Genomic DNA, 27,949 nt, shown 5'->3' on the forward strand with positions numbered 1-27,949 from the left:
CCCTTCCCCTATCTCTAAAAATAAATAAAATCTTTTTAAAAAATAAAGAAACATATTTTGGGGGGGGTACCTGCAAGATCACTGCTTTCAATTCGCCGGAGATCTGAATCGGCCCAAAAGAGCTTGCCCAATCTGCTATCGAGGGCTAAAGCAATTGGTTTACTTAAGCCACTGAAGAAGAGGACCTCCCGTTCTGTTCCATCCAAAGCAGCTCGTTCAATTTTTGGAGACCTTTCCTGGAGATTGGTAAAATACATATACCTGAAGAGAAAGGAGGAAACAATAAATTTACCCAAATAAGAAACCAAACAAAATGAGAATATTTTTATTAATTAAAACAAAAAAAGGGAGAATATTTCAAAATCTTATTTTGAAATGTTTTAGAATATTTTTTAAAAGGCTATGAGATGTAATTGTAACAAAGGGTACACAAAATTTCTGGGGGAGTTCATTTTCATGGATTAATAAAACAAAGTGTTAGACACAGGCAGTTACATTTTTTAAAATACTACAATAAAATAAATGAAATAAATAAAAGAGCAGTAACCAGAGACCTGGACACAAGATTTTAAATTCCTTCCCTTATTAGTCTGTTTCATAACTAAAAATAAGTCATAAAAATCATTTCTTATATTTAACTTCTAGAGTTCATCTTTTTCCTCTCTTTTGAAGTAAGCCACTTTCCCTGCTGAATTCCTTATAATTCATTCAGATGCAAATACATATTATTTATTAAATGCAAAGTTCTATATAAAATTAAAGAAGATATAATTAGTTCTTGGCATAAAGGAGCCTAAATCCTAGTAGGAAATATAAGACTGGAAAATACAGTAGTCCCTCTCTATATCATGGTTCGCTTATTGAGGCCTCACTGTATCACGGGATTTTTTAAATATTATATTTAATTATTTATCGCAGATTTATTGCTGTATCGCGGGACTTTGCGGTACTGTATATGTATGTTGTTAAAGTTATGTAGGTTTAAGAGTGTAGAATAAATGTAAGGTTCCTACTTCGCGGGGGGGGAGGTGGTCTAGAACGTAATGCCTGTGATAAGTGAGGGAATACTGTAAAAGTTGTAAGGTCACTTGGAAAGGACGAGGTATGACTAGGTATAACAGAGTGCTGGGCATTTGGGAGAGGGGAAAATCACATCTGGCTGGGGGTGGGGTAGATCAAGGAAAACTTCAAGGAGGATGCTGCAGTTCAAATGGTCCTGGAAGTATAGGTAGAAATTAAAACTAAAGCAACAGTGACCAACAAAGAAAATTCTAGGTAGAAAAATCAAAGGAAGCAAGAAAATGCAAAGGCAGGTGGATGGAGAATGTCAAGTTTTTCATTGTTAACACAAGACACTAAAAGGCATATGAATAAGGACTGCGAAAAAAGGCTGATTGATAAGGGTCTGAGACGCCAAGATGCCTGAATGGCACTTGAATAGCATACCCTTTCTCTGGGTTTACCACAATGGCACGAGGTCTGTCCTGCTCGCCTTTCAGCACCACTCCAATTGATCTCCCATCTAGTCTTGTGACATTAATGACATTGGTGGCCTCACAAGTCCAGTAGATGTAGCGGCTATAAATATCAATGCTGAGGTCATAGGGTTGTATTTCTAGGTTCTGATTCGGAACTGAGCTCACAACCACAGTAAAGCCCTAGAGAAAGAAAAAAAGACACAGATACACATAGAACATTAGACTCCAAACCAGATAGCCCTGAGGCAATCACAATGCTTACATTTATGTGGTCACTCATCTGAGAAGGAAGTCTCAAGGACATTTCTTACTGATACATTTTTTATGAGTAATGTGCTTCTTTGTTAACATGCATTTCAAATGTTCCCTCTGGTTATTATGACATGGGGTAGCAGAGTGAGCTAAGGCCATATTAATTGCTCTAAGAACCTGATAGTCCATTGATTAGCTATGAGCATGAGAGGGTGGCAGCTCTCTCTTATAGACTACGCTGCCTAGAACCATATCCTAGAAATACCTCCAAAGCAGTGGTTCTCAACAAGGACAACTGCAAATGCCTAACCCACGGACATTTGGCAATGTTTGGAGACACTTTTGATTGTCATGCTTATGGGAGGTATAAATGGCATTTAGTGGGTAGAGGCCAGATGCTGCTAAACAGCTTGCAGTGTTCAGGTCAGTTCTCCACAACAAAGAATTATCCAACCCAGCTCAGGCAGGTGTGGTTCGTTTGGTTGGAGCATAGTTACATGGGCCAAATGGTCATGGGTGTGATTCCCAGTCAGGGTACACGCCTGGGTTGCAGGTTCAGTCCCCTGTCAAGGCATGTGTGGGAAGCAACTGATAGATGTTTCTTGCACTGATGCCCTCCCTGCTTGCTCTCTCTTCCTCCCTCCCTTCCCTTATCCAGGTCAGGATTAAAAAACAAATTATCCAGCCCCAAAATGTCACCAGTGCTGAGGCTAACTCTGCTCTAGAGACAATAGCAATTAGGGCTAAAAACCACATGTATCAATCAGGTCTGTCACTAATCCTTAAATCCACCCCATCCTCCCCAAGAATTCTTTTTTGCAAAGCCAAGCAAAAAAAGAAAAGAGCCTTTTGTTTACTTGTTCTAGCTGAATAAATTATGTTTTATTTACTCAGCATCTCTAAGGTAACATATTCCTTAATAAAGCTATCTTATTTATTTGCCATGTCCTTGGCTGTATAATAACAGCTATGATTTCTCTCAACAGGTCTTGGCCAACATGGAGTAATGTGTATCTTCAATATACCGCTATTATCTATTTACCTAAACGATCCCTCAGCAGACGTAAATATTGGGTTGGCCAAAAAGTCCACTTGTTTTTTTTTTCTGTTAAGGTGGCTCTAATAGCACTTAGCTGTCTTTAACTTCATTTGAAAAAAGTTTGTTAGATTGTATTGTGACAGCTGTCATATCAGCATGCATGTTTTAAAAACTTATCAAAATGAGTGAATTTTTGTGTAGCTATTTCAATATTGAATATGGAAGAAAATAAGCAACACTTTGTGCATACTATGCTTTATTTTTTTCAAGAAAGGAAAAAATGCAACTGAAACACAGAAAAAGATGTGTGCAGTGTATGGAGAAGGTGCTGTGACTGGACCGAATGTGTCAAAAGTGGTTTGTCAAGTTTTTGTGCTGGAGGTTTCTCGCTAGACAATGCTCCACAGTCAGGTAGACCAGTTGAAATTGATAGCAATCAAATCAAATTGAGACATTGAGAACAGTCAACATTATACCATGTGGGAGACAGCCAACATACTTGAGATGTCCAAATCAATAAAATTATTGGTGAAAATAAAAAGTGGAAAAAACCATACACACTTTTTGGCTAACCAATACATTATCTCCTTGTTCTTATGTGTGAGAAAAGGCATATAAAAAATTAGTAATATAATCTCCCTAAATTTTAGCACATTCAAATCAAACTTAACATTACTGCTATAGAGAAAATGACAAAAAATTATTTATAGTAATCCCAGTATGGATAGTGGTATGTAAGCCATGACTGGTATGTAAACATAAGTAAAGTCTGTTGATAATGTTTTCATTCCCATCCCAGAGTCACCAAAATTTCCAAAAAAAAAAAAAAAAAAATGTTGGATTAATAATATGTCCTAGATGTTTTTAATTTTTACTGAGATTATATTGCATGTTTCTTACCCTTTGAACCTTTTAAATAATAGTTAAGTAGTAAGAGAATCATTATTTACTGAGTCTGTATCATGTAACAGGTAATGTACTATGTGCTTTACATTCCATTCAGCTAAAAAATTCATAAAAACCCTAATGAGTAAAAGACCTGAGATCAGAACCAAGGTCTTTTTTATTTCAAAGCTTCCAACACTCCATATAGATGAAACTGTAACAACAAAAAAAAAGTATAAGTGGATACGGATGGCAGTGACTAAGTCATTACCAATATATAAGCATACGTTATCTAAATGCAATTTTCATTCCAATAGCATTATCAAACCATTGTATTCTCAGAGATCATTAGAAGGGAACAAAGCTGCTCAGTCCAGAATTTCAGTGTCACATACACTGGAATTGACACTTGGAGACAAAAAAAAAAATAGGATAATTGGTTAGTCCAATTACTAGGTAGAAAAAAATGGCTTTTGCACTGAGCCTTGAATTACCTGGCTGCCATCTTCTTGAGCTTTTCGGATCATGTTTTGTCGTGAATCAATCCAATATAGTTGTTTGTCCAGTGGGTCATAGTCAATGGCCCGGACATTCCGAAGGCTGTGGATAGGAAGGATGATGTCAGGGCTCTGCTGTTCATCAATTACCATGCGGTTGATGGCACTCTTTTGACTGAAGAGCAGGAAAGTAGTTGGAGCTTAAAGAAAGAAAAGAGCAAATCTGAAACATGGGCTAAGTACTGCATCACTCAAAGATATGACCAGCCCATAGCTGTATCTCATATAAAACACAAATTGATGTTCAAGAGGTGAAGAGGTAAGATTGAGGACAGAACCCTTTGGAATGTCCCCAGAAACTTTCTTCAAAGTGACACTAATCAGCACTCTGGTTATCAAACCACTTATGCATTTATTCAATGACACAGCTACCTGGCCTATTTCTTTCTATTTTGTCCACACTGGTTAGGAGCCTTGAGTCCAATGTAGCATTTGGCAAAGATACACAAAATTCTCCCCGTTTATAAAGTAAATAATCCTCCACAATCTCTTCTTGTGAGTGGCAGGAAGCTTGGGAGTCCATCGGTCAAAGCAGAAACTTCAGGACTGGCCCAGGCCATGTGGCTCAACTGGATGGAGTGTGGGTTCAATCCCCGGTCAGGGCACAGACCTAGAGTGCAGGTTCAATCCCCAGCTGGAACATGTATGGGAGGCAACCAATCGATGTCTCTCTCTGTCTTTCTCTCTCTCCTCCTATTCCCTACCCCGCTCTCTAAAATCAATCCAACATATTCTCAGATGAGGATTTACAAAAACAATTAAGACTAGTTTTAGTCTCAGCTCTCTATCTAGTCACTTGATCTTAACTAAGTCACTGAACCTCGTTGTTTCAACGTTTACTCAACTCTAAAATAAGATTATAGCTATACTGTCCTGTTCATTGAGTTGCTATAAGAATTTTATAACATATGTAAAAATACTTTAAAAATTATAGGCACTATGTCAATTATAACATAATAAAAATTATAAGGCATTATATAAATGTAAAAAAAATAACTTTATTATTATCAGTAGCAACAGCGATAAGCTTAGAATTAACAGGAATCAAACAAACCCTCATAGATTGCAGATACAGACTATTGGGTATATAGAATCCAGAATTTTAGTTGCCAGCTTTTCCTGACTGGGAAACAATAAAGAATATATGTGTGGTTATTAGTATGCTTTACTGAATAATATTTTTTTAAATCAGGTTTTAACCTTCAATAAGATTCTACAATTGGGTGTTCTAGAAATGTGGATTAAGACAAAGCCAAATACGGCTCCAAATAAATACTTGTTTCAAGAACTCTGGATAATATTAGCAATTACAATTAATTGGCTTAATATTTCTAAGAGGAAGTTGCTGCTTTGATTTAGTTACAAGTCATTCAGTGCTTAAAGTAACAAAGAATAGGCAATTTTGTAAGCCTAAATCCATCCTAGTTTATGTAACCTCTAACCACCACACCTCCTGGGGAACGGGGCTTTAAAAATTGTCCTATCAGGCTGAGTTTTACATTCCCGCAATGAAAAGACCCATGTGAAGAAGTTGGAGGATGAAGTACAGGTAGAAAGGAGCTTTTTAGTTTTCTGTTGAAGATGAAAGTATTCACCTACAGCTTAAAGGAAGGCATTGCTCTCATGTAAGAACAGCATAATCCACAAGGCCCAGCCCACCGTGTCTTCCTGTGCCATTTGTGCACTGTGCCCAAGGCATCCAGCTGGAACTGAAGTCCAATCATACTTCATTACCCAAATATGCACCTGTGCAGCTGCATCTGCCCAGAGGAAATAGGTTTTCCCAATTTGCACAAAGGTGCCACAGAAGCCAGCCACTTCAGTACTGAACAAGGAATTACACAATGATTTCCTGTTTCCTCTCTGACTTAATCTATTTGTTCACTCTGTTCCAACAACACTGGCCTCCAAGGTGTTCCTCTAACATGCCAGACATGTTCCCTCCCTAGGACCTTTGCATTAGCTGCCCCTTTTGCTTGTTAGGTCTTCCCCAGATGGCCGCATAGCTCATTTCCTCACCCCTTTCAGTTCCTGACATAATGCCACTTGTTCAGTAGTGACTTCTCTCATCACCCTATTTGACACTGCAATCCTCCTCCCTATCATTTCTCACACTTACTCCATCTACCCCATGATAGAGTTCACTTCATCGGTTCGTTATCCATCCCACTGGAATGTAAGCTCCATGAGAGCAGGGACTGATGCCTATTTCAGTCACTGTTACATTCTGCACTGGCTCAAATAATGCCCAGTATCTAGTAGATGTTCAATAAATATTTGCTGAACAAAAAAACAAATGAAGAAATAAGAATTAGATGTAACTAAGGAGGGTCATGTGGCCGTGATTTTGAATTTTAAGAAAATTATTTCAGAGACTTGGGATGAAAAACAAATAAACACTTATTTAGAACCTCCAACTTGTCACAATTCATACAGGATATTATTTAATCCCTGAAATTATCATCTCCATTTCAGAGGTGAGCAAATTCAGAAAGGTTAAGTAATTTTTAAAGTAAGCTTCAAAAGTTTAAGTATTTTTCCCAGGTCATAAAGCTGTTGAATGGAAGAGCACATGTGTTTTTCCAAATCCTGTCCTATTTTTTCATTCTTTTATTTAACAACAATTTATTGAATGACTACTATTTACCTACCGAGCACAATTCTAGGCACCTAAGATATGTCAGTGAAAAAAACAGGAAATAAGATGCTGCTTTGTGGAGTTTATATTCCAATAGATAGGCAATAAGCAATAAACTTAATAAAGAAGTTATAGTATATAAATAATGTATAAATTATATAGTATATTAAAGAGTGTTAAGTGTAATGGGAAAAAGAAAAAGTACAGGTAAAGAGCACTGGCAATGTTAGATAGGGTGGAAGGATGATTTGCACATTTGAAGCAGTGTAGACCAGGTCTCCTGGAAAGCTTCACAATAACAAAGACTTGGAGGTGAAGTATGTTCATGCAAATATTTGCAGGAAGAACATCCCAAGCAGGGGAAATAGGCAGTACAACAGTCCTGAGGTGGGAGTAACTGGAATATTTGAAAATTGCAATGAGGCTAACATGGCTGTCATGAAAAGAGCAACAAAGAGAATAGTAAAAGCTGAGGTTACAGAGGCAAAAGAGGGGGAGATTCCAAGTGTGGGGTACAGGTTACGTAGGTGTTTACTCTGTGTGAAATGAGAGCCGTTGTAAGGTTTTAAGCAAAGAAACGAGATCTGATTTAGCTTTTGAAACGCAGGTCAAGCAGTAAATTACACAATGTAAGAGAAGTTTTTAAGGGCAAGTACTTTGTGTTAAAACTTTCCTTGAAATCTAATACATCTACCTCTACATAAATATTAAATAATGCTCATAATAAGAAGAGCACACGATGAAAGGCTCCTTGAAGCACTGCTGATCTATCTTGGAAAAGTAGCCTAACACAGATATTAGGACACTCAGCACTATTTCTCATGGCCTTCACTAACCAACTAACATGCACTCATGAGAATGATCTCAAAAGGTCTTTGTATTCGTCTTGTCTCTATCCTCAATCATTACCCCGATTTTCTCCTTCCCTTTAAAGTCAAACTTCTTGAAAAAGATATCTATATAGGCAACCTCCCATTCTTCTTCTCCATTCCCTTTTTGATCTACTTCAATCTTTCACCATTTACTTCCCTGAAATTGTTCTCTTCAGGGTTACTAAAATGACCTTATCCAAAAACCCAATGGATACTATCTTAGGCCTCATCTTACTCAACCTCTCAAAGAGTATCCACCACAGTTCCCTTCTGGAAACAATTTCTTGTTTTCTGTATCACTATTCTCTTCTGGTTTTCCTCTTACCCCTCTGGATGCTACTTTTCAGTGTCCACTGCAAGCTCTGCCTTCTCAACTAGAGCTCCTGAAATTACCAGATGCCTTCTTTTCTCTATACCAGGAGTTGGCAAACTATGGCCCACAACCTTAATCTGGCCTTCTGCCTGTTTTTGTAATAAAGTTTATCAGAATTCAGTCACATTTTAAAAATGCATTGTCTCTGACTGCATTTCATGCTACAAAGGAGTGTTGAGTAGTACATGTGAGAAACTATACAACTCACAAAGCCTGAATGGAATACTTACTCTCTGGCCTTTACAGAAACGGTTTGCTGACTCCAGCTCTACATCTTCTCCCTAAATAATCTCCCCTGTTTTAAAAACATGCTGGTAATTTCAAAATTTCTATCTCCAACCTCATCTCTCTCCTCTGAGCTCTGGGATCTTCTATCCAACTTCTTAATAGTTATATTGCAATGCCCCATAGAAATGTCAATATAAACCTGCTTAAAATTAAATTTTTTATTTCTTCCTGAAAACTAACCTTTCTCTTCAAACTTCCTCCTCTACCACATACTTAACTGATCAAACCAAGAATCTAGACATCATAGTTGCTTTCTCCCTCTTCTTCCCCACATACAACCATTAATAAGTCCTGTTCATTCAAGCTTCAAAATATACTTTGAATCCATCAGCTTCTCTCCACCCCCTACTGCCACTACGAAGTCCAACTCTGCTGGCATTACACTAGTCTAATCAACTTCTCTACTTCTTTTCCTCCTCAAATCCACTCTCCACCACAATCAATCATGTTGTATCTCACTTAATTTTCACAGCAACCATACAAAGTACTTACTATTATTATCCCCATTTTACACATGAGAAAAATTAAGGTTTAAAAAAATTAATGTGACTTGCTTTAGTAAAACACAAAACTAACATGGCAGAGACTCCAGATCATTAATGTACAAACCTATGTTCCTTTACATGACTGAAGCCTATCCTTTTCTATGTGATTTCTTATATGTTCAGGTACAGAATAAAGTAATTCAGTAATTGTATCCAATATTGTACAGTTTTGTACCTTCTTCCCTAGGGAACCATATCCTACTTCTCGCCCATGAATCTACTCATTCTGATCTAGTTCTCTATTTCTTTATCATACCTACCAATTTGTTCTTGTCTATCCACCAACACGAGCTTTCATGAATACCTGAGTCATAAACTAGGTTTCCCTAAGCCAACATGTTTTGTTATGCACTGTGCTTTGTTGTGAGCTGTGCGTGTGTATGTATGTTTAATATGCACTGCCCATTAACATTTAAAATCAGGAGATATTATAGCCAAAAAAAAAAAAAATCTAGATTCATGACTACATAAGATTTGGTAACAACAGTTGGAATAAAGTAAGGACCACCCACTGTGTTCACAGCATGTGCTCTCTGGTTTCCCATCTACTTATTACTGTTTCATACTGAACTAAATTTACTCACATGCATTTTCTACCTAGCCTTTTATATTTTATACACTTAACTTTTTAAATTATTTAGCCTATTCTATGAATTTCAATGGACAAGGTGGTTGTAGTTCTCAGATTCTTTTTTTGTACTGTTGGGACTGCTCTTCCCTTCCTTTACAATGAGTAAATATGAATTACGTGTAGCACATATGTATAATGGTCTGTTTCTCTCAATGAAGCTATGCAAATTTTGAACTAAATTATTTAATGCTCAAGGGTAAAAGATTTTTCTATAACATCAATTATTCCATAAGACCACCAAATAAAAACAAAAACATGTATTTTTCCATCTCTAGAAGTTCCTCCCTTTTATTAAACAATTGACCAATTCTGGACTTCTATAACATTTTACTCTAGAAAGAACATGAACTGCAGTTTTCAAAGTCTTGCTTCCTCCTCTAATTCTAGTTTGCCCTGGGGGCAATGCAGCTTACCGCTACAAGTCCTGTTGTCAGCATTAAGAGAGTAGTGGGCAGGGCATCCACAAACATAACCTCCGACGGGCACAGCCAAGCAGAGGTGGGAGCAGTGCCCATTGCTGGAAGCACACTCATTCCACCCCGCCTGCCGAGAGGAGTGAAAGACAAGGATGTCCATCACATAGTCCAAATGGCCCTGAATGATGGTGCGGTTTTGGCCACTAGTTTTGTTGGCACGCTCAATGCTGCGTCGGCTCCAGTCCGTCCAGTAGATGTAATCTTGGTACTGAGTTAAGCCAAAAGGATGAGGCAAGTCATCTGCTATAACTTCACGGTTGAGTCCTATTTTCGGAAAGGCAGTAGAAGGGAGAAAAGCAGAGGGATGAAATATGTGAGACTATTGAGTGTTGTTGCCCCTCCCCCAAATTGTAACATATAAAACAAACATTTGTAAGCAATTTAAAATAGAACAATTCATTTAAGAGCAATTCTAAAACCAGACCAGTCCTCTGAAATTAATCCATCTGCAGTCTGACCCCATGCCTCAAGCTTATATTCTTGCTATAAATCACTGAGTTTGTTTAAACTCTTGCAAATGGTCTCTTTTGATTTTGGTCTTATTTTCCCTCTATAAAGGTCTATAGTTCAATTTTTCTTCTTCCTTCCATAACACGATGAAAATGCATATAATGTATTTTAGTGGTACAAAAAGTTACTTCAGGAGTATCTAGGGAGTTATAAATTCCATTACAAGTACAATAATGAAATTTCCACATAATAAAGAGATGTAAATCCGAGTACTTAGCCCGCTATTAGTAACAATAAACAGAATACAATGCCAGACAGAGGTAGAATCTAGACATTCATGTGAAGTTTTTTATTAATAGAATCTAACTAATGGTAATGGCAACCTTTCTGATTTTTTATACAGAAAGAACTATATATATATATATATACTACTATCTGTCTGAATAGAAAGTAGAACTTACCCAGCATATTTGAAGATTCTATTAAGTTGGTGTCCAGGTCTGTCCAGTAGAGCCTCCTTTTAGCATAATCAATAGTTAGGCCATTTGCACGCCCCACGTTTGGAACTAATGTAGTACGTTCACTTCCATCCATGGCAGCTCTATCTATCTTAGGTTTTCCACCCCATTCAGTCCAATACATAAATCTAAATTCAAAAAATTGATATTTAACATTTCACTTTTGATTATTTGGGAGAAAGGGCCATATTCATGCATACTTAACTAAATAACTTTAAAGAAAATATACATTAAATCAAGAAAATTGGTAAAACAAAATCATAGCTATAATTTTTCAATTATTTTGGCACCCTCAACTAAATATATTTTCTTATATCCTAAAAAGGAAGTGAGTCAGCTTTCCTTAGTTTTTCCAATGAATCTGTTCCATCCAAAACCTAGGAATTGGAAACAGACCAATGATTTCCTTATTGCAACACTTGCATTTATAAAACTAATACTCAAGACGATAGGAAAGGATTAAAGCTCTGGTCTCTGAAACTGGTTCACTTCTGAACAAAGTATCTATGTATTTCTGAATACAAGTAATTTGTGTTTTAAAATTTTTAAACTTACTTTTTGACTTATATATTCAATTCTCCCCAAAAATCAAACTGCAGGAGTACATCAAAAGTACAAGTTAATAGACTTCAATCGAAGTTAAAAAAAACAAAGTTTGAAAATACTAGTATATTTGGTCACATGGTTCAAGGGTACATACTATATGTATAAGAGCAATGAATCACCCCTTAATGTGTCATCTGGGCAGTGAACACTACCCCTATAATCCCTGTGAAATTTTAGAATATTCTTTTTCTTTTATCTCACTTTTTCAAGTTTTTCATATTACCCTTAGAGCAGCCCTACAGTACTGCTGGCTTTTTACTTATGAGGAGGCCAAAGAACTAAAAGAAATAAACGATTTGTCTAATGTCTCCAAGCCAGTCACATGACAGAGCTAGAACTAGATCCTATTCCTTAGCCAAATGCCCTTGCAACTAAAACTAGTAAGGTGCTAGTTTTGAAACACTGAATACCAGGACTAGGAAAGCACTCCACATGCCAGCTCTCATCAAATACCTGAGGACAGACATTCACTCATCAGCCTGTCAGCTGATGACTGACTTGGTAGCAATGCCTTTCTGAAAAGGAAGAGTTGGTCTCGGGCTTTGTTTGCATCTATACTTGTCAGCTGACAGGCACGTGTACACCACAAGAGCCAAAGAGAAACAACTGTGAGAGAAATTTCACAGTTGCCAGCAGCCACATAAACTAGAGTCCTTAGTCCCAACTACTAAATTTGTCTGTCTGGTAACTGACGCTTAAAGTAAAATATCACCATAATCCAACCACAACATGTTAGTACAGAGAAGCTGTCTTTAGTATGGACTTCTAATTAGACAGCTAACTAGCTAATCATGGAATTAATGTGACTTCAGAAAAACAATTTTTAATTATAGATATAGTAAAATATGCTTTTATGTTTACATTGTTAACTTCTGTTCTTCTTATTATTTTGGATATATTTCCTCAGGCAAGAGAAACAAAAGAAAAAAATAAACAAATGGGACTACATCAAACTAAAAAGGTTTTGCACAGCAAAGGAAAGTATCAACAAAATGAAAGGACAACCCACAGACTGGAAGAACATATGTGCCAATATATCCAATAAGGGGTTAATATCCAAAAATTATAAAGAACTTATAAAAATCAACACCAAAAAAACAAGCAATCCAATTAAAAAATGGGCAAAGTACCTGAACAGACACTTTTCCAAGGAGGACATACAGATGGCCAATAGACATATGAAAAGATGCTCAATGTCACTAATCACCGAAGAAATGCAAATTAAAACCACAATGAGGTATCACCTCATACCTGTGAGAATGGCTATCATCAATAAATCAACAAACAACAAATGCTGGCCAGGATGTGGAGAAAGGGGAACCCTAGTGCACTATTAGTAGGAATGCAGATTGGTGCGGCCACTGTGGAAAGCAGTATGAAGTTACCTCAAAAATTAAAAATGGAACTGCCTTATGACTCAGCGATTTCACTTCTGATAATATATCCGAAGAAAACTGAAACACTAATTCGGAAAAACTTATGCACCCCTATGTTCATTGCAGCATTATTTATAATAACCAAGATTTGGAAGCAGCCCAAGTGTCCATCAGTAGATGAATGGATAAAAGGGCTATGGTATATTTACACAATGGAATACTACTCAGCCATAAAAAAAGAAAATTGTATCCTTTGTGATAGCACGGATGTACCTAGAGAACACTATGCTAAGTGAAATAAGCCAGGCAGAGAAAGACAAGTACCATATGATCTCACTCATATGTGGAATCTAATGAACAAAATGAACTAACAAGCAAAATAGAGACAGATCATAAGAGAGAAAGCAGGCTGACAACCTGGCGGTTCGTTGGGTGTAGGTAGAGGGAATCAAGCAAAAAAGAAAAAGAGATAAAGAACTCATGGACATGGACAACAGTGTGGTGATTATGGGGGTGCTGGGTGGGTGGAGGTGAAAGAGGGGATAGGAGAGATAAATGGTAATAAAAATACAATAAAAATTTTTAAAAATATTTGCATCAAGAGGCATTAAAAATGTGGAATTATTCTGGAAACTTCATATCTCTAAGCTGCTGGCTTTTATAAGTTTTCTAAATCATGCAGAAAAAATCATGTACTCTTGGAAAACATCATTTTGTAAATAAATGGTTCACTGTTTATCAAAATCAGTTTACTGTTTTAATACCAAAGCTTCACTAAGCTTATAATGATGACCAAAATAGTTGCCCTCTTGAATTAATGAGTATTATAAATGGAGCTTTTAAAAATGCAGGTATTTCTTTGCACACAACATTATTTCAGAGGATTTACTTTAATAGGTTTGCAATCTGGGATAACTTGGGAAAGGGTGCCAGTAAATACAGACTTGATACCTTTAAAAGGGCTGTTTACTTAGTATATAAATACAAACAGTGATATTTAATTATTAATCCATTTCATTAATCTTTCTGTACCCAATGTTCATAATGACAAGAATAAAATTTAGCTAATAATTATGAATTCTAAATCAGTGAAATGCTATCCAACAATTTAAAAATAAAGTCTATTTACAGTTTAGTTGTCAGATTCCTAATAAAAACTAAAAAGACATCGAGACTGTAACCCATACTAGGCCATGCACAATGTAGTTACAAAGAATGCATACATAAAGCTGTTTACCCTTCAGCAGGGTCCAACGCAAGAGCTCTGGGACTATCTAGGTCTTTCCACACCAAAACTTGTCGGTGCTGCCCATCCAACTTGGACGCCTCAATTCGATTTGTTCCTGTGTCTGCCCAGTACAAGTTCTTCCCAAGCCAGTCTACCGCCATGCCTTCTGGATAATCTAAGCCGAATTCTACCACATGTTCAAGTGCACTGCCATTCATAAAGGCTCTGCTGATGGTCTGCAAAAGTAAGATTAACAACAAAATTAAATGGCTTCAGTACAAAACACTACTGAGAAAATGTCTGGTTTGGGTTTTGTTGGGTGGGAGGATCCAGAAGAGGCAGAGGCATCATTTCTTAATACAATTCAAATATTTTACAAGCACAGGGGAAAAAAAATAATATTGAACTCTAATAAATGCAACTGTGACCTCCAGTTTTATTGCCAATTCAGGGAGAAATTTCTGGGATTCTTCAGGACCAAAAATTTATTCTAGTAAGACAGCAGAATGACTTTCTTTTTAAAATTTATTAGTAATCAAGTGCAAAAGATGTGACTAGAATGTTGTAGACTCTTAACTGGTAGTCAGCTTTCTAAAGGTGCTTGAGAGTATGCCATGTCATTGTATCAATATGAGAAGATCTCAACAAGCTTATACCTTATAAAATGCATAATACCATTATCATATTATTCCTACCATAGCTTTGAACTCCCTAAAATTTAAAACAATCATAATTCAAGCTATAACAGCTGCTACTTCCTGTCAAGCACTACCTAAGTACTTTGTGTACATATATTTTCTCAATCCACACAATAGCCCTGCCATATACAGATCGTCATTATCTTCAAGATGTGGAAAGCTAGAAGGCTACACACAGTGAAGCCAAGATTTATTTATTTACTTCATTTATTAACTCATTTAATAGATTTTACTGAACATTATCAGAATCTTCTTCTGGCTCTAATACCCTATGATTCTTGAATGTCAGACAAAATTTTACACAAGTTATGTGAAATAAGCCCAAAACAATCTGGAAGAAAACATTATTCTCAAGATTTCTTGAGAACTCGTTTTTGACTCAGTATGCTTTTCAATATTTATTTTAGGAAAAAGAAAATAAAGTTATGTTGTAACTCATAATTGGCATTTTCTACCTCAGTCAGGTTCCAAAATTTTGTTGAAAATAAATTGAGTCAAGTCATTTTAAGTCATTTATGTAAAATTGCTTGCTCTCTAATTGCAGAAAATGTCACTCGTTACTTTCAAATGGAACAAAGTAGAGGAAGATTATATCTTACAGATTTAGACACTCAAGCTAAATATTTTGTATGAAAAGGCCATTAAATAAATACTGAATGGGCTTTTCCTTTGACTTCCTTTAAAAAGTTCAAGGTTTTTGTTGAACTTTGCCTATTAAGCAATGAGGGAGGTTGATCTAGAAGCCCTCCTTTTTAGTCGACAGTTTTAATTTTCCAATTCTTCTGCTAACCTTGAGTGATATATCAGTCCAGTAAATTCGGTTGTCTGTCACATCAAAATCCAAAGCAGAAGCTTCCTTGACACCAGTGAGTGGAATGGCCACATTATTATTGTTAGTTTCCAAAGAAATTCGCCTGATATCTGCTCTCCGAGAAAACAAAAGGAAAGCCTCTGGGACAATGCAGGTCTTCATGTCACTGATGAGCTCAAAACCAATGGGACAGGCACAGCGAAGGCCCTGAGGTCTATAGAGGCAAAGATGGCTACATCCCCCATTTTCCTCAGCACAGGGGTTGGAACCTAAAAGATAAATTAATTATAAAAGGGCACAGAGGGACACACACATTAACATAACCAACATATTTTTACTTTAAAATTACTAAGCATTTGGTTCACAGAGACCTATGATTATATCTGCTCCCAACCCTAGAGTTTCCATTCTAATCTCACACACAAACACTATGAGCATTGATGGAATAAAAGGCTGAGAGCAGTGTTGCGAGCTATGTCCCCAGTTGCTTGGTAGACCAAGCCAGGAGAATCTCTGGAGACCAGGAGTTTCTGGGCTGTAGTCTGCTATGCCAATTGAGTGTGTGCACTCAACTGGCATCAATACTGTGACCTTCCAAGAGCAAGGGTCTAAGGAAGGGTGAACTGGCCAAGGCTGGAAATGGAGCAGTTCAAAACTCCCTTGCTAATCAATTGTGAATTAAAAGTATGGCAAAATATTTTTCACTGTACTCCCAGTAAGCTTTAAAATAAGCTACATTATTCATGCAATATGACTGGATTGTTTTGAAGAAGCAGTGTGTGTGTGTGTGTGTGTGTGTGTGTTTGTCCCTTCAATTCAAATTATGTGTCCAGAGTGGTAAGCCAACATTTAAATGACCCATTTCTGGTTTAAAAAAACAAAAAGTTACCAGATGAATTCTATACTTCTTCAAAACATCAACAATTTAAAATGCTACTTTATAAAATGCTGCCTATATCCATCTTTCCTCATTCATGGCTTCCACCTCTAAGAGAATTTGGATTTACTTACCAATGATTCGATGAACATTTGTGGCCTTTAGCCCCATGAGGTCAGGCAGCTGATCTATGATGATTTCTCGCTCTGCACTTCGTTTGTGCACTCTTTCAATGCTCCGCCTCTGCCAGTCAGTCCAGTAAACATAGTCACCCAACAAAGTAAACCCAAATATGTGAGGAATTTTATCTTCCACTAGCACTCGTCTCCCAGTGCCATCGGTATTCATAACCTTCAAGTTTAAGTTTAAAGAGAAAATGACGTATATTTATTCTTCAAATGTATGTAAAAATGACAAATACAACAGCCACTTACATCAAAATTGAAAAGTATGAACTTATTTATCCCTATTACAATGCTTTCACAAAATGACAAAATGCTGATTTAATGAGGATGATTTCAAATATTCAATATAAGCTCATATTTTATCTCTATTTCTCCAACCTCATATTACGTTTCCTTCTAAAATATTTGGCAATATTAGCTTTTGTACAAGTCTCTTCTATTAAATGACTATGTAAAAGTTAAAATACAATATTATCACCTTAAGTTTGCTTGTACATTTGTTTTCAAATTATAATGTACCTTCACATATATTGTTTCATTGCATATTTATTTTATAACATGATTTATAAATTTAATTTTGCCTTTTTTTTCCATCTAATAAAACAGATTCATGTAAGGTCACAGAGCTTGTGAGCAGAACTGAAGTATTTTTTAGGACTCCTTCACTTGGTATATATTTTTACTTCATTGTTTTTACTTAAAATTAACATTATTAAATTCATTCTGACAGTCTCATAAACATTAGCAATTTCCGTAGAAGTGACCAAGGTGTCTCTGACATTACAGCAGCATCTTCTTTTCTAAAAGATGGAGTAAGTTTGAAAGCACAAACTTTGTAAGTCCCTGAGACCATTTCTACTATTTAAAATGACCTTGTGCCAGGAAAATTAGACTTCAGAAATGTTATTCTGGTGCTAGAAACATGTACATGTAATCAATATCTGCCCCTTGACCTTTCTACAGAAAATATCAAATACAATCTTATGTGCAATCTTCAGTATTAATTTTTTACCCATACAATTAGTAAGAAAGATTCCATGTAAGCCAATACTGTGATTGCCTAGATGGAATGACAACCAGATGTTCTTCGTCTCTCTTCTCTAAAAGTTTTAGAACACCTGCTGAAGTTCTAAGAACAGCCAAATCTTAGAAACAGACAAAATACTTAAAACTTGAGCAAGCAAAAAACTGTGCCATATCCTTGTAGCTTCACTTGCGAATATCAATAAATATCTGATATCTGATGAAAGAGAAATTGGATTAGCTGAATGTTTATCTATTCATATCAGATACAGAAAAACTTCTATTAAGCCAACTGTATAAATCTGTATTTAAATAAAATGCTTTTTAAAAGTCATAAACATAAAAAGAACTAAGTACTAATCCAACTACTACATTAAATATTGTTTAAAGTTAATAATTTCTCTTAATTTGAGATATGAGCTTTAATTTTTTTACATTTATATTTTCTTGCTATAGATCATTCCTGGACATATTTTACAATGTCTATGCTATAACTTTTTAAAATTTTATTTATTTATTTATTTTTAGAGAGAGCGAAAGAGAGGGAGAAAAGAGATGGAGAGAAACATAGATGTGCAAGAAAAGCATTGATCGGTTGCCTTTCACATGGCCCCTGGCTGGGACCTGGCCTGCAACCCAGGCATGGGCCCTGATCGGAATCAAACCCACGACCTTTGAGTTTGTGGGACGACACCCAAACAACGGAGCGACACCAGTCAGGGCTGTTTATGGTACATCTTAAAATTAATTTGGCGTTTAAAAGGACTAAGCAGAGAAAAGGGTAGATTACTTATTTACATATATAATTAAAATGTGAGCTCTAGCATACCAGGAATCTTAATTCATCCATTTATGTGCCTTCCACAGCTGTTAAAGAGCCAGGCAAAGAACTCAATAAATATTTGTTAAATAATTTTTAAAACGAGATAGGCTTCCTAAGACACTCAAGAAACCTTCCTAAAAATGGAAATGAAAATTTCTGTAACAGTTCTAATCCTCATATCCTGCAGCTCAGTCATTTGAATGAATGAAAGGCATTCTTGCTCAAATTTTAAATCCACGCAAAGTGCATTCTACTGCCTACTTTTGGAGAAGGGATACATTCCTGATCCCTTCTAATGGAAGTGCTCTGAGAAGAAATTTCTGGTCCCATTCTATCACTGCCTGGAAGCTTTAATCAGGGTGAAAAATCTTTCCTTCATTAGACATATAATTTAGAAACGTCTATTTTAGTAGAGAAAGTTTATTTTGAAAACGCTATACTTTTGCCTCTCTATCCTAATATGGAGATTATCTCCTGACTTTAATATCTTCCTCTCTCCCCTTTACAAGAACTTTCTCCCAATACTATTTCCTTCCTTTCCAGGATCTTCAATTTCTCCTTCTCCATAAGGTCCTTCTTTTCTGTCTTTAGCACAACACAATTCCCCCATTTTATGAAGAGACTGTTTAAAAGTTTAATGATTCTGTTTTAATTGCCACATTCTTTGAATATGATCTCTAACAGCTGCTTCTACCTTTTACCATTTGTCCTCTTGCCTCCCTACAAATGGCTTCTAATTCACGCCTCGGGTTAAATAACTCTACTGAAAGTCAATGACTGTTTTCCTGTTTTTCTCAGTTCTTGGGCTCCTTTGCCTCATTTTAACATTTGACAATCTCAACCACCCACTAAAACTCTACACTTGGTTTTCATGGCACAATATTTTATTTCTTTTTCTATAGCTAGGTCTGCTTTGTATCTCTTCATTTCACTGGTTCCTCCTTCCGTTTTCAAATTTGGGTGGATATTTCCCAAGATTCTTGAGCTCTTCTCTGTCTGTAAACACCTTTCAAAAGAGCCCATCGAGTCTTATGGCTTCTGCTATTACCTTAAGTAGAAAAATTATAAATGTGTAAAGTTGTAATCTAAGGTCTCATCGGTTGCTACTGCAGAACTACCGTCTCCCAGAAAAGATACTGCTACCTCATCTAAAAGGGCCTATCCTTAACAGTGAACCTGTTCTCCATTTAGTGGGGTTCATCATCCTATCAGAGAGCAACAAACACTGAGTGCTAAATATTCCATATTATAAAACCCTAAAGCACTATTTTCTTAAAATCTTATATGGTATTTAAAATGTATCTAATTTAATTTTATTCTTAGTATTACCTTAAATCAATCAATATGCATTATTTTACATTTAGTAATAACTTTGCCCAAATGCTGGCCTTCCTATTAAAATTTGCTGATCTATATGCCTAATACTGAATTAGATGCCTAAAAATCAACTTCTTTTTAAAAATAAAATATAAGTTTCTACTTCAAAAATATTACAGGATCAACCAACTCTTCTCTTTTAGCTATGTCATCCTGAAACATTTTTGTTAGTTCATCTTGATAAATGAACAACATAAACAAAACACAGCCAATTAAATATGACTTTGGATAATGAGCAAAAAATGAAACTGAAAATCACAGTGAGAAAAATAACAAAAGCACAATTCCAAAAGGTCCTTTTAGTTTACATAATTAAACATCTTCTACTTAGCAGTTATCCTTCATTCTGCTCTAAAAAAAAAAATCTCATGATTAGCAAAATTGTTTGCTAATACTCTGACCGAATTAAACAGATTTGGACTTCAGATAGAAGCTCTATCACTCATTGGGTATCTTTAGCCAGTTTCTCACATGCAAAATAGAACTGATTTAAAGATTAAAGAAATATACAGCACAGTATCAGATGTGTTGCTGGTTCTCACCCTTTGAAATTATTTTACTGAAATGCTTCAGTCCTTAAAAGTAAATAGCTATATTTAAATGGCTATATTTGATTAATTTATGATACAGTGCTTCAAAATAAAAATACATAAATATACAAGAATATGTGGAAATAAAATAAAATAACCACACACTTTTAAACTGAAGAATAAAAGCAATACAGACCCTTCTATTTTCTGGCAATTAGTGGAAAACTACAGGCCTTATTCCCATTTCCAACCCCCATTTTTACTGCTTGCTTACGCTATTTAAGTGTACAGTAACTAAAACAGTTAATAAATAAAAAGGAACAGTTTGACAATTTGATCAGAGCATGCTTCTGCTGCTCTACCAGACCCTCTTTCCACTCCATATCAAAACCAAACAACATTACTAAACATATCTAATAAATGCAAATCACCATGAAAGACATTATGAATGCATTCTAAGAAATTTATGAACAGGACCTCCTCTAGCTTAGAAGTTACAGTCTAGTTGTAGAGATAAACTGTATTTACATTAAAACCATACACAAACATATACCCTTCTCTGTCCTATAGCTAATCAGGAGAAACTTCAAATCTACCTCGAAGAATTAGAAGACTTCGGACAAAGAGAAAGAGAAAAGGATTTTTCACAATAAGAGAAGTAAGGACTGTTAACACACCGAGTTAGGAATGCTTTGGTTGACTCTAAAAGAAATTCTTTGAGGCAGAAAGAATACAAAAGGAACTTCAAGAAGATGGCACCAGGCGGATACCACCCTGTGGTAGGTATGAAGTTCCAGGATAAGGAGAATTATAGAAAACAAGAAACTTCTGAAAGCACTTTAAGAAGCATGACATAACAAAGCTATATTTCAGGAAGACCTCATTTACCTCTGTCACTGTGTTCAGACTGTACTAAAAGTAAGTATCATAAATATAGTATTATGGTTAATAAAATATTTTCAATTCCTGTGAAATGGTAAGATAAGTCCAAAATCCCTTAACTAAAAGTCTTAGGGGCCAGGTGCATTTCAGAATTCAGATTTTAAAAAATATATACATATATATATTTAGAAAGGTTAACACAATGGACATAGCATATCACCTCTACCTGGGTCCAGGGCAGCACTTCACTGCCAACATATAAATATTTCTACAAACAGAGATAAATAAAGACTACAAATAGTCTTCAGGTCAGGTTCACCACCAACTGAATTGACAAAAGTCATTTTTGGCTTTGAAAGTTTTTTGGATTTCAGAACTGCACAAAGATAACTGTACATCAGGAACACTTGGCTGATCTTTCCCTCAGTCCCTTGACAAAACTAGGGTTTGGATCAGTTAATGCTATGCTAAGTGCAAGTAAGGGTCTCTGGGAAGAAAAAAAGAAAAGAAAAGAGCAAAGGACCTAGTAACTCTTTAGCAACATCTGGAAGAAAAAAAAGTGATAATGAAGATCTTAAGAAGATCTTTAGAATAGTACAACGGCCAGGAACTTAAACACAGTTCCCTAAAAGCCACAAGTAAAGATTTTGTAGCTTTACCCACTAGGGCATTAGTCCCTTCCAGCTATTCCAGTTCGCTCACTTTACGCAAAATATAAGTCTTTTGGGGGTGAGTGTGTCAGGGGTAGGGGCATAAATAAAACCCACACAAAGCTAGATATATCACATCTATTTCAAATTAAACAATGTAATTAAGATGTACTAAGGAATTTTTAAATTAATTTTGTAAGCACATTGTTTCCATTAATTCCCACTCTTCCTATTCTTGTCTGTTGTAGTTTTTACATCAGGGCTGAGAACAGTGCTGCCCAGAGAAATATAATATCAGCCACAAATGTGAGTCGTGTGTGTGTGTATAATTTTAAACTTTCTGGTAGCCTAATTTAAAAAGTTAAAAGGAACAGGTAAAATTAATTTTAATAATATTTTATCAAATCCAGTATATCCAAAACATTTTTATTTCACTATATTTTTAAATTTTATTCATGAGATTTTACTTACTCATTTTTTCTTACTAGGTGTTCTTAGTATGTATTTTACACTTCAAGCATCTCAAATCAGAATAACCACATTTTACGTGTTCCATTGCCATATGCGGCTACCAGCTACCATAACGACTACGCAGGATTGGAATTTCATGGTGGTGACTATACAAACTACAACAAAATTAATTTACTCCTTTTTAGATTAGATCTCTGTCCCCTCTCACACCTGCCACTTTCAGGGTTGCCATAGACCCATCAGGCTTAGTAGACCCATAAACAAATGTCTTTCATTTGGTCTTTCCTTTCTCCTCAGCTATACTATACCTAATTCTAATATGGATAAAATTCCTTCAAAAAACAATTTCTGATGAAAAAATTTAATAAGACTCCACCTCTTTATATCTTTTATCAAATTTGCATTTCAAAACACTATCTGAAATTTATAAGGGCAAAGACAAAGGTTTGCTTCTTTCATTTCTTTTAGGAATATCAGGAGTATTAAAACCACAGTTATGTTAATAAGAGAATCCTTATCTGTCATCTCGTTGGTGCTCCCCTTCAGACCATTCTAGATTGACCATGTACTTATAATGGTGAAGGTGGGTGGTTCATAAGAATCTCTACTTTGTTTTATTATATGTGTGAAATTATCCATAATCAAAAAAAAAAAAGAATGGAGGAAAAATAAAAAGCAAGTCCAAGGGAGGAGGGGTTTGGAAAGAGGGAGGAGGGGTGAAGAGCCATTATTAATAAATGTTATTATTTTTGTCATTGATATGTGGAAAGCACTTATAAGAATCCTCTGAAGAGATTAAGGGATCAGCAACAGCTCAAAATAAAATCTGATTGTGAGACCTTACATCTAAAGAACTATATATTTTCCTGAGTCCAATGCTTACTTTCTGAAAACCTCTTTTATTTAATTATTTGTGCAAAGTTCACACTTTTATTAGAAAATTGGATTCTCCCCTAAATATTTCTCTTCTACCAACCATTCAGCCTCCTTCTATTGGGCAGAAGCAATATAGTAAAACCAGAAAATGCTGCTCAGTCTCAGAGAAAATCACTATTACATTTCTCATCCCCAACCAGGAACAGTTTTGGACAGGTTACTAGGCTTGTAAATATGCTTTTAAACCTTTTGTTTAAAATAACAACTCCTGGTAAAAGCTTGCTTGTATATTCCGAACCCAGAACAAGTGAACCATTTCAGGCGATTCCCAAAGATCACCCTTATGCTTTAATAGTTGAGCCAACACTACTTAAATCTTCTGGCACCTGTTGAGGGTGTGCTTCACTCTATTACCTCAGAGTGGTTTAATTAGTTAAAACTGAAATTAGGCTTCTGTCACCTCTAAAATCTTCCTCCAAATCTGTACCAGGGCCTCCAGCAGTTTCAGCTGCTTCAACCACACTGCGGTATAGATTTAACATTCTGAGGTATTCTCAAATATTCCCAAACCACACTGAGAATGTGGGCTACAAGAGGAAACAGATGTGGGTTAACCAGAACATTATCTCCACGGAGAGGAGGTAAGAGCAAACCTTCTATAAACATCACATCCGGTTTTGGGAGCAGTTTCGTCAGTTCATTAAATGTCAAGACAGGATTACCCATGAAATCTTGGAATGCAGCCAGTCTACAACCAAAGTTGCTGCTATGCAACTTTACTTGACTAGACACGTTCAAGAAATAGATGACAAGAGGACAACCAGCTACCCACCATACAATGAACTGCAAGTTACAAAAGAGAGACCAAAATTATGCTCACAAGGAACCATTTCTCTTCTAATGTTCTAGGCAATGTCCAAAACAAGTAGTGAACTGGAAGTATATATGAGAGACAAACAGATATCATTGGGGCTGACTGACAGACGTCATAGGACATAAAATATAATTTCACAGAAAGGTACTTAAAAATAGAACATCTATGGAAATAACACTTCAATCATGCAGCATCTCACTGGGGTGACAAGTAAAGACAAACGCTTTGGACGCAATAAGGGAAATAAAGGGGTGGCATGCACCTGTTTTAGAGAAGGGTAGGGGCAATTACAATGCTGCATCTAAAGCCTTTTAACACAGTTCCAGACATATTACACCTGAGTAAATACAAGTGATTTTTAATATGAAGGGAAAGTATCATAATTACACTAGGTTGTTTTATATTTTTTCAAGAAGTCATGCTCAGAATATTAAACATTTGAAGTTACTGTGTCCTTTTACAGATAAGAGCTAAGAATTGCTATTGTGACCAAAACTTTCTAAAACCCAACTTACTCAGGAAAACTATAAACTTGAGAACAGATTATTTTCAGAAGAAGGCATCTTTAAATTAACAGCAACGCCACCTTAGTTAATCATACTGAGTAGCTTTGCGAGACATTTCTGAGAGCCCCGCTATCCTGGAGCCTTCAATAAAACGTAATGGGAAAACATGGGCATGTTAACAAGGGAAAACTAACCCCTTTCTCTCATTCTTTTCATGTATAGCTAAAATAAATCCTATTTGGCCTCTGAGTAGAAAAAAAAAAAGTCAATTGTAACACCTTAATATTAAAAGGTAAATTACTCCAGTGCCAATGAGCATGCCTTATGCCCAGATATTGGTTTATAAATACTATTCCTTCATTAAAAAGCACCATGCACAGCCCCTTGGAGCAGCAGCTGATTCCAAAACTGAGGCAAGGAAAATAACATAAAGCTGGAAGATATTGTTGTTTCAGAAACTGCTTCAAACATAATAGGAGCTCCTTGAAAAATTAAAAATAGAATCACCGTATTAACCAGCAATCCCACTACCAGATATACTTCCAAAAAATGTGAAAAAGGGATCTCAAGAGATATTTGCACACCCATGTTCATTCACTGTAGCATTATTCACAATAACCAAGAGGTGGAACCAATCTAAATGTTCGCAGACAGAAGAACAGTTAAAGAAAACGTGGTGTATATATAACGGAATATTATTCTGCCTTTAAAAAGACAGAAGTCCTGTTATATGCTACAACACAGATGAACCATGAGGACATTATGCTGAGTGAAATAAGCCAGTCACAGAAAGACACTATTGCATGATTCTACTTATCTGAAGCATCTATATTCAAACTCTCAGCAACAGAAAGTAAAATGGTGGTTGTTAGTGGGAGAGGGGGTGGGGAAGAGTTGTTCAATTGGCATAGTTTTAGTTTTACAAGAGAAGAAAGTTCTAGAGATCTTGTTACACAATAATGGCCATATAATTAACACTTAAAAATGGTTAAGAGGATATGTTCTATGTTATGTGTTTTTTACCACAATTTAAAAAAGAATAAAGATGAAAAGCATGCGAAAAAGACACAAGAATCAACTTGAAGGTGCATTTAATGACGATTCTGGGACAATTTTTACAACAATATAATGATAACAATGGATACAAGTGATAGAATAAAATAAATATCCATGAGTCCACACTGATAACTGAGTAAACAGAGGTGACGGAATAGCTCTTTCTTACAGGAGAATTCCAATTAATAAATATAATAGGCCCTGGCTGGTGTGGCTCAGTGAATTGGGCACCAGCCTGAGAACCAAGGGTTGCTTGTTCAATTCCCAGTTAAGGCACATGTCTGGGTTGTGGGCGAGGTCCCCACACATTGATATTTCTCTCCCTCTCTTTCTTCCTCCCTTCCCCTCTTTCTAAAAAGAAAATAAATAAAACCTTTATAAATAAATAAATAAATATAATAGGAATACGTAATGGAAATGGTGTCATTGTTAATGTCCTGATGATGATAACTGTTCCGTGAGTATGTAAAATGAAGCTGGGTGAAAGATTATTCTTGTAAGTTTTTTTGTACGTCTGAAATTATTTCAAAATGAGTAAGTATAAAAAAAGAGGCATCAGAGCACAACATGAAAAGTACTGTGTTAGGAATCAGGAAATTTGAATTCCCTTCCTTCCTAGATAGAAAGCTACATGACTTTGAGCAAACAAAAGATGCTAACTAAGCAAAGAGCACCAAGCACCGCTGAATTTTAAGAGAAACCTGGCTGGAAGGAAAAAAATGTTTGTATGACTATATGATATACTATCTAGAAACCATAGCTAATTTGATAAAACCTGAAAACAGCTTTATTTTACTCAAAGACAATACTTTGAAAATCTATAAAACATTGTTGACTTATTGATCTGTAGATCTATTATGGCACAGAAGGGTTTTTTGACATATTTGAGGAATAACATTGTAACTGACACACAAAATCAATATTATAATTTTCAACCAAATAAAAAGCCAAGTCATTTGTTAATCCAAAATAAAAATAAATGAACAATAACAACAAAAAACCTATGAATAGGGGCTATATTAATTGCATAAAGCCTCTAATTTCATTCCTACTTACAAAGTCTTAGCAGATTTCAGAAGCTCAAAATTATAAATGAAACACGAAACAAACACCAGTCTATAGAAAATTTCAGTACAATAAAAATAAAAACAATTCTAATCCTTCTCTGAGATTGTTATTTCAGATCAAATCTAACAAGAAAACAAACCCAAATCATAGTATAATAAATGAAGTTTGGAAAACCTAGCCGAGTTCAACAACAACAAAATGACAGGGCTTACATGCTAAGATTATAAGAAGGTCTAAATTTTTTAATTGTAAACTATATTTAAAATGGAAAAAAATTGAAAGAGAATTCTTTGCTCATTATGGATAACTATAGGAATGACTATTACACGGAATCTTTAAATAGCTGGGATAACTTTAAATTGAAACAAAGAGTTAAAATACCTGTTACTGTTAACTGCCTCAATGTTTTGCAGATTCCTTACCATGAAGTCCCAAAACTCTGGTCCTTACCATTTTCTGATTGCTTACCCTTTCCAATGCTTCTAAAAACACAATTAAATCTCTGTGACTCCTTTAAAAGTATAATAGTTTTCCACCTATCGAGAAATAACCTCCTGAAAAGTAATGTTTTACATGGACTCCAATAATAAAAAAAAAAACATTTAGAAGTTTGGCAAGATTCAAACAACAGCTCTAAACATTTCAGACTGAAATTTAAAATACCTGCACACATGGTTTTATACTAAAACATGAGAAGAAAAAGTTTAAAAGCAGAACATAAAAAAAAGAAAATCCAAGAGCAAGTTCGAACTTGGTTTCTAAAAAAGCACCAACATGCGTCAGATTATTCTAATTTACATAGATAAAACCATACTAACTCCTAAGTGAGGCAAAGCATCTTCATTGGTGAGGCACTGGGGTTTGCTGTGGCAGTTCAGAAAAGCATGATGACACCTACCATCAAGGATGGTCCTCTCATTATATACATGCAATCATTTTTTAGAGCCAAAGTCAAGTGGATAATGAGTCGGCATATAATAGGATGATGTACTACTTTGGCTGCTGCAGATTATAACAACCTAATGTTGCT

The 27,949-nt window shown here is 35.7% G+C and overlaps 1 protein-coding gene across 2 annotated transcripts in view; it reads right to left on the bottom strand.

The window, feature by feature from the left end:
• LRP6 (LDL receptor related protein 6) overlaps positions 1-27,949 on the bottom strand; it is a 137,601-nt gene that overhangs the window by 22,942 nt on the left and 86,710 nt on the right. For both annotated transcript variants that reach the window (XM_090272855.1, XM_090272854.1), the window contains exons 8-15: positions 16,733-16,949; positions 15,701-15,990; positions 14,222-14,448; positions 10,946-11,130; positions 9,972-10,298; positions 4,149-4,351; positions 1,447-1,658; positions 71-261 (exon numbers count right to left, since the gene is read on the bottom strand). In XM_090272855.1, the coding sequence (XP_090128981.1) occupies positions 71-261; positions 1,447-1,658; positions 4,149-4,351; positions 9,972-10,298; positions 10,946-11,130; positions 14,222-14,448; positions 15,701-15,990; positions 16,733-16,949 (1,852 nt within the window). The remainder of the gene's footprint in view (positions 1-70; positions 262-1,446; positions 1,659-4,148; positions 4,352-9,971; positions 10,299-10,945; positions 11,131-14,221; positions 14,449-15,700; positions 15,991-16,732; positions 16,950-27,949) is intronic.

This window comes from Furipterus horrens, unplaced genomic scaffold, assembly GCF_987537825.1.
Source record: "Furipterus horrens unplaced genomic scaffold, mFurHor1.1.pri manual_scaffold_4, whole genome shotgun sequence".
Classification (NCBI taxonomy): Eukaryota; Metazoa; Chordata; class Mammalia; order Chiroptera; family Furipteridae; genus Furipterus; species Furipterus horrens.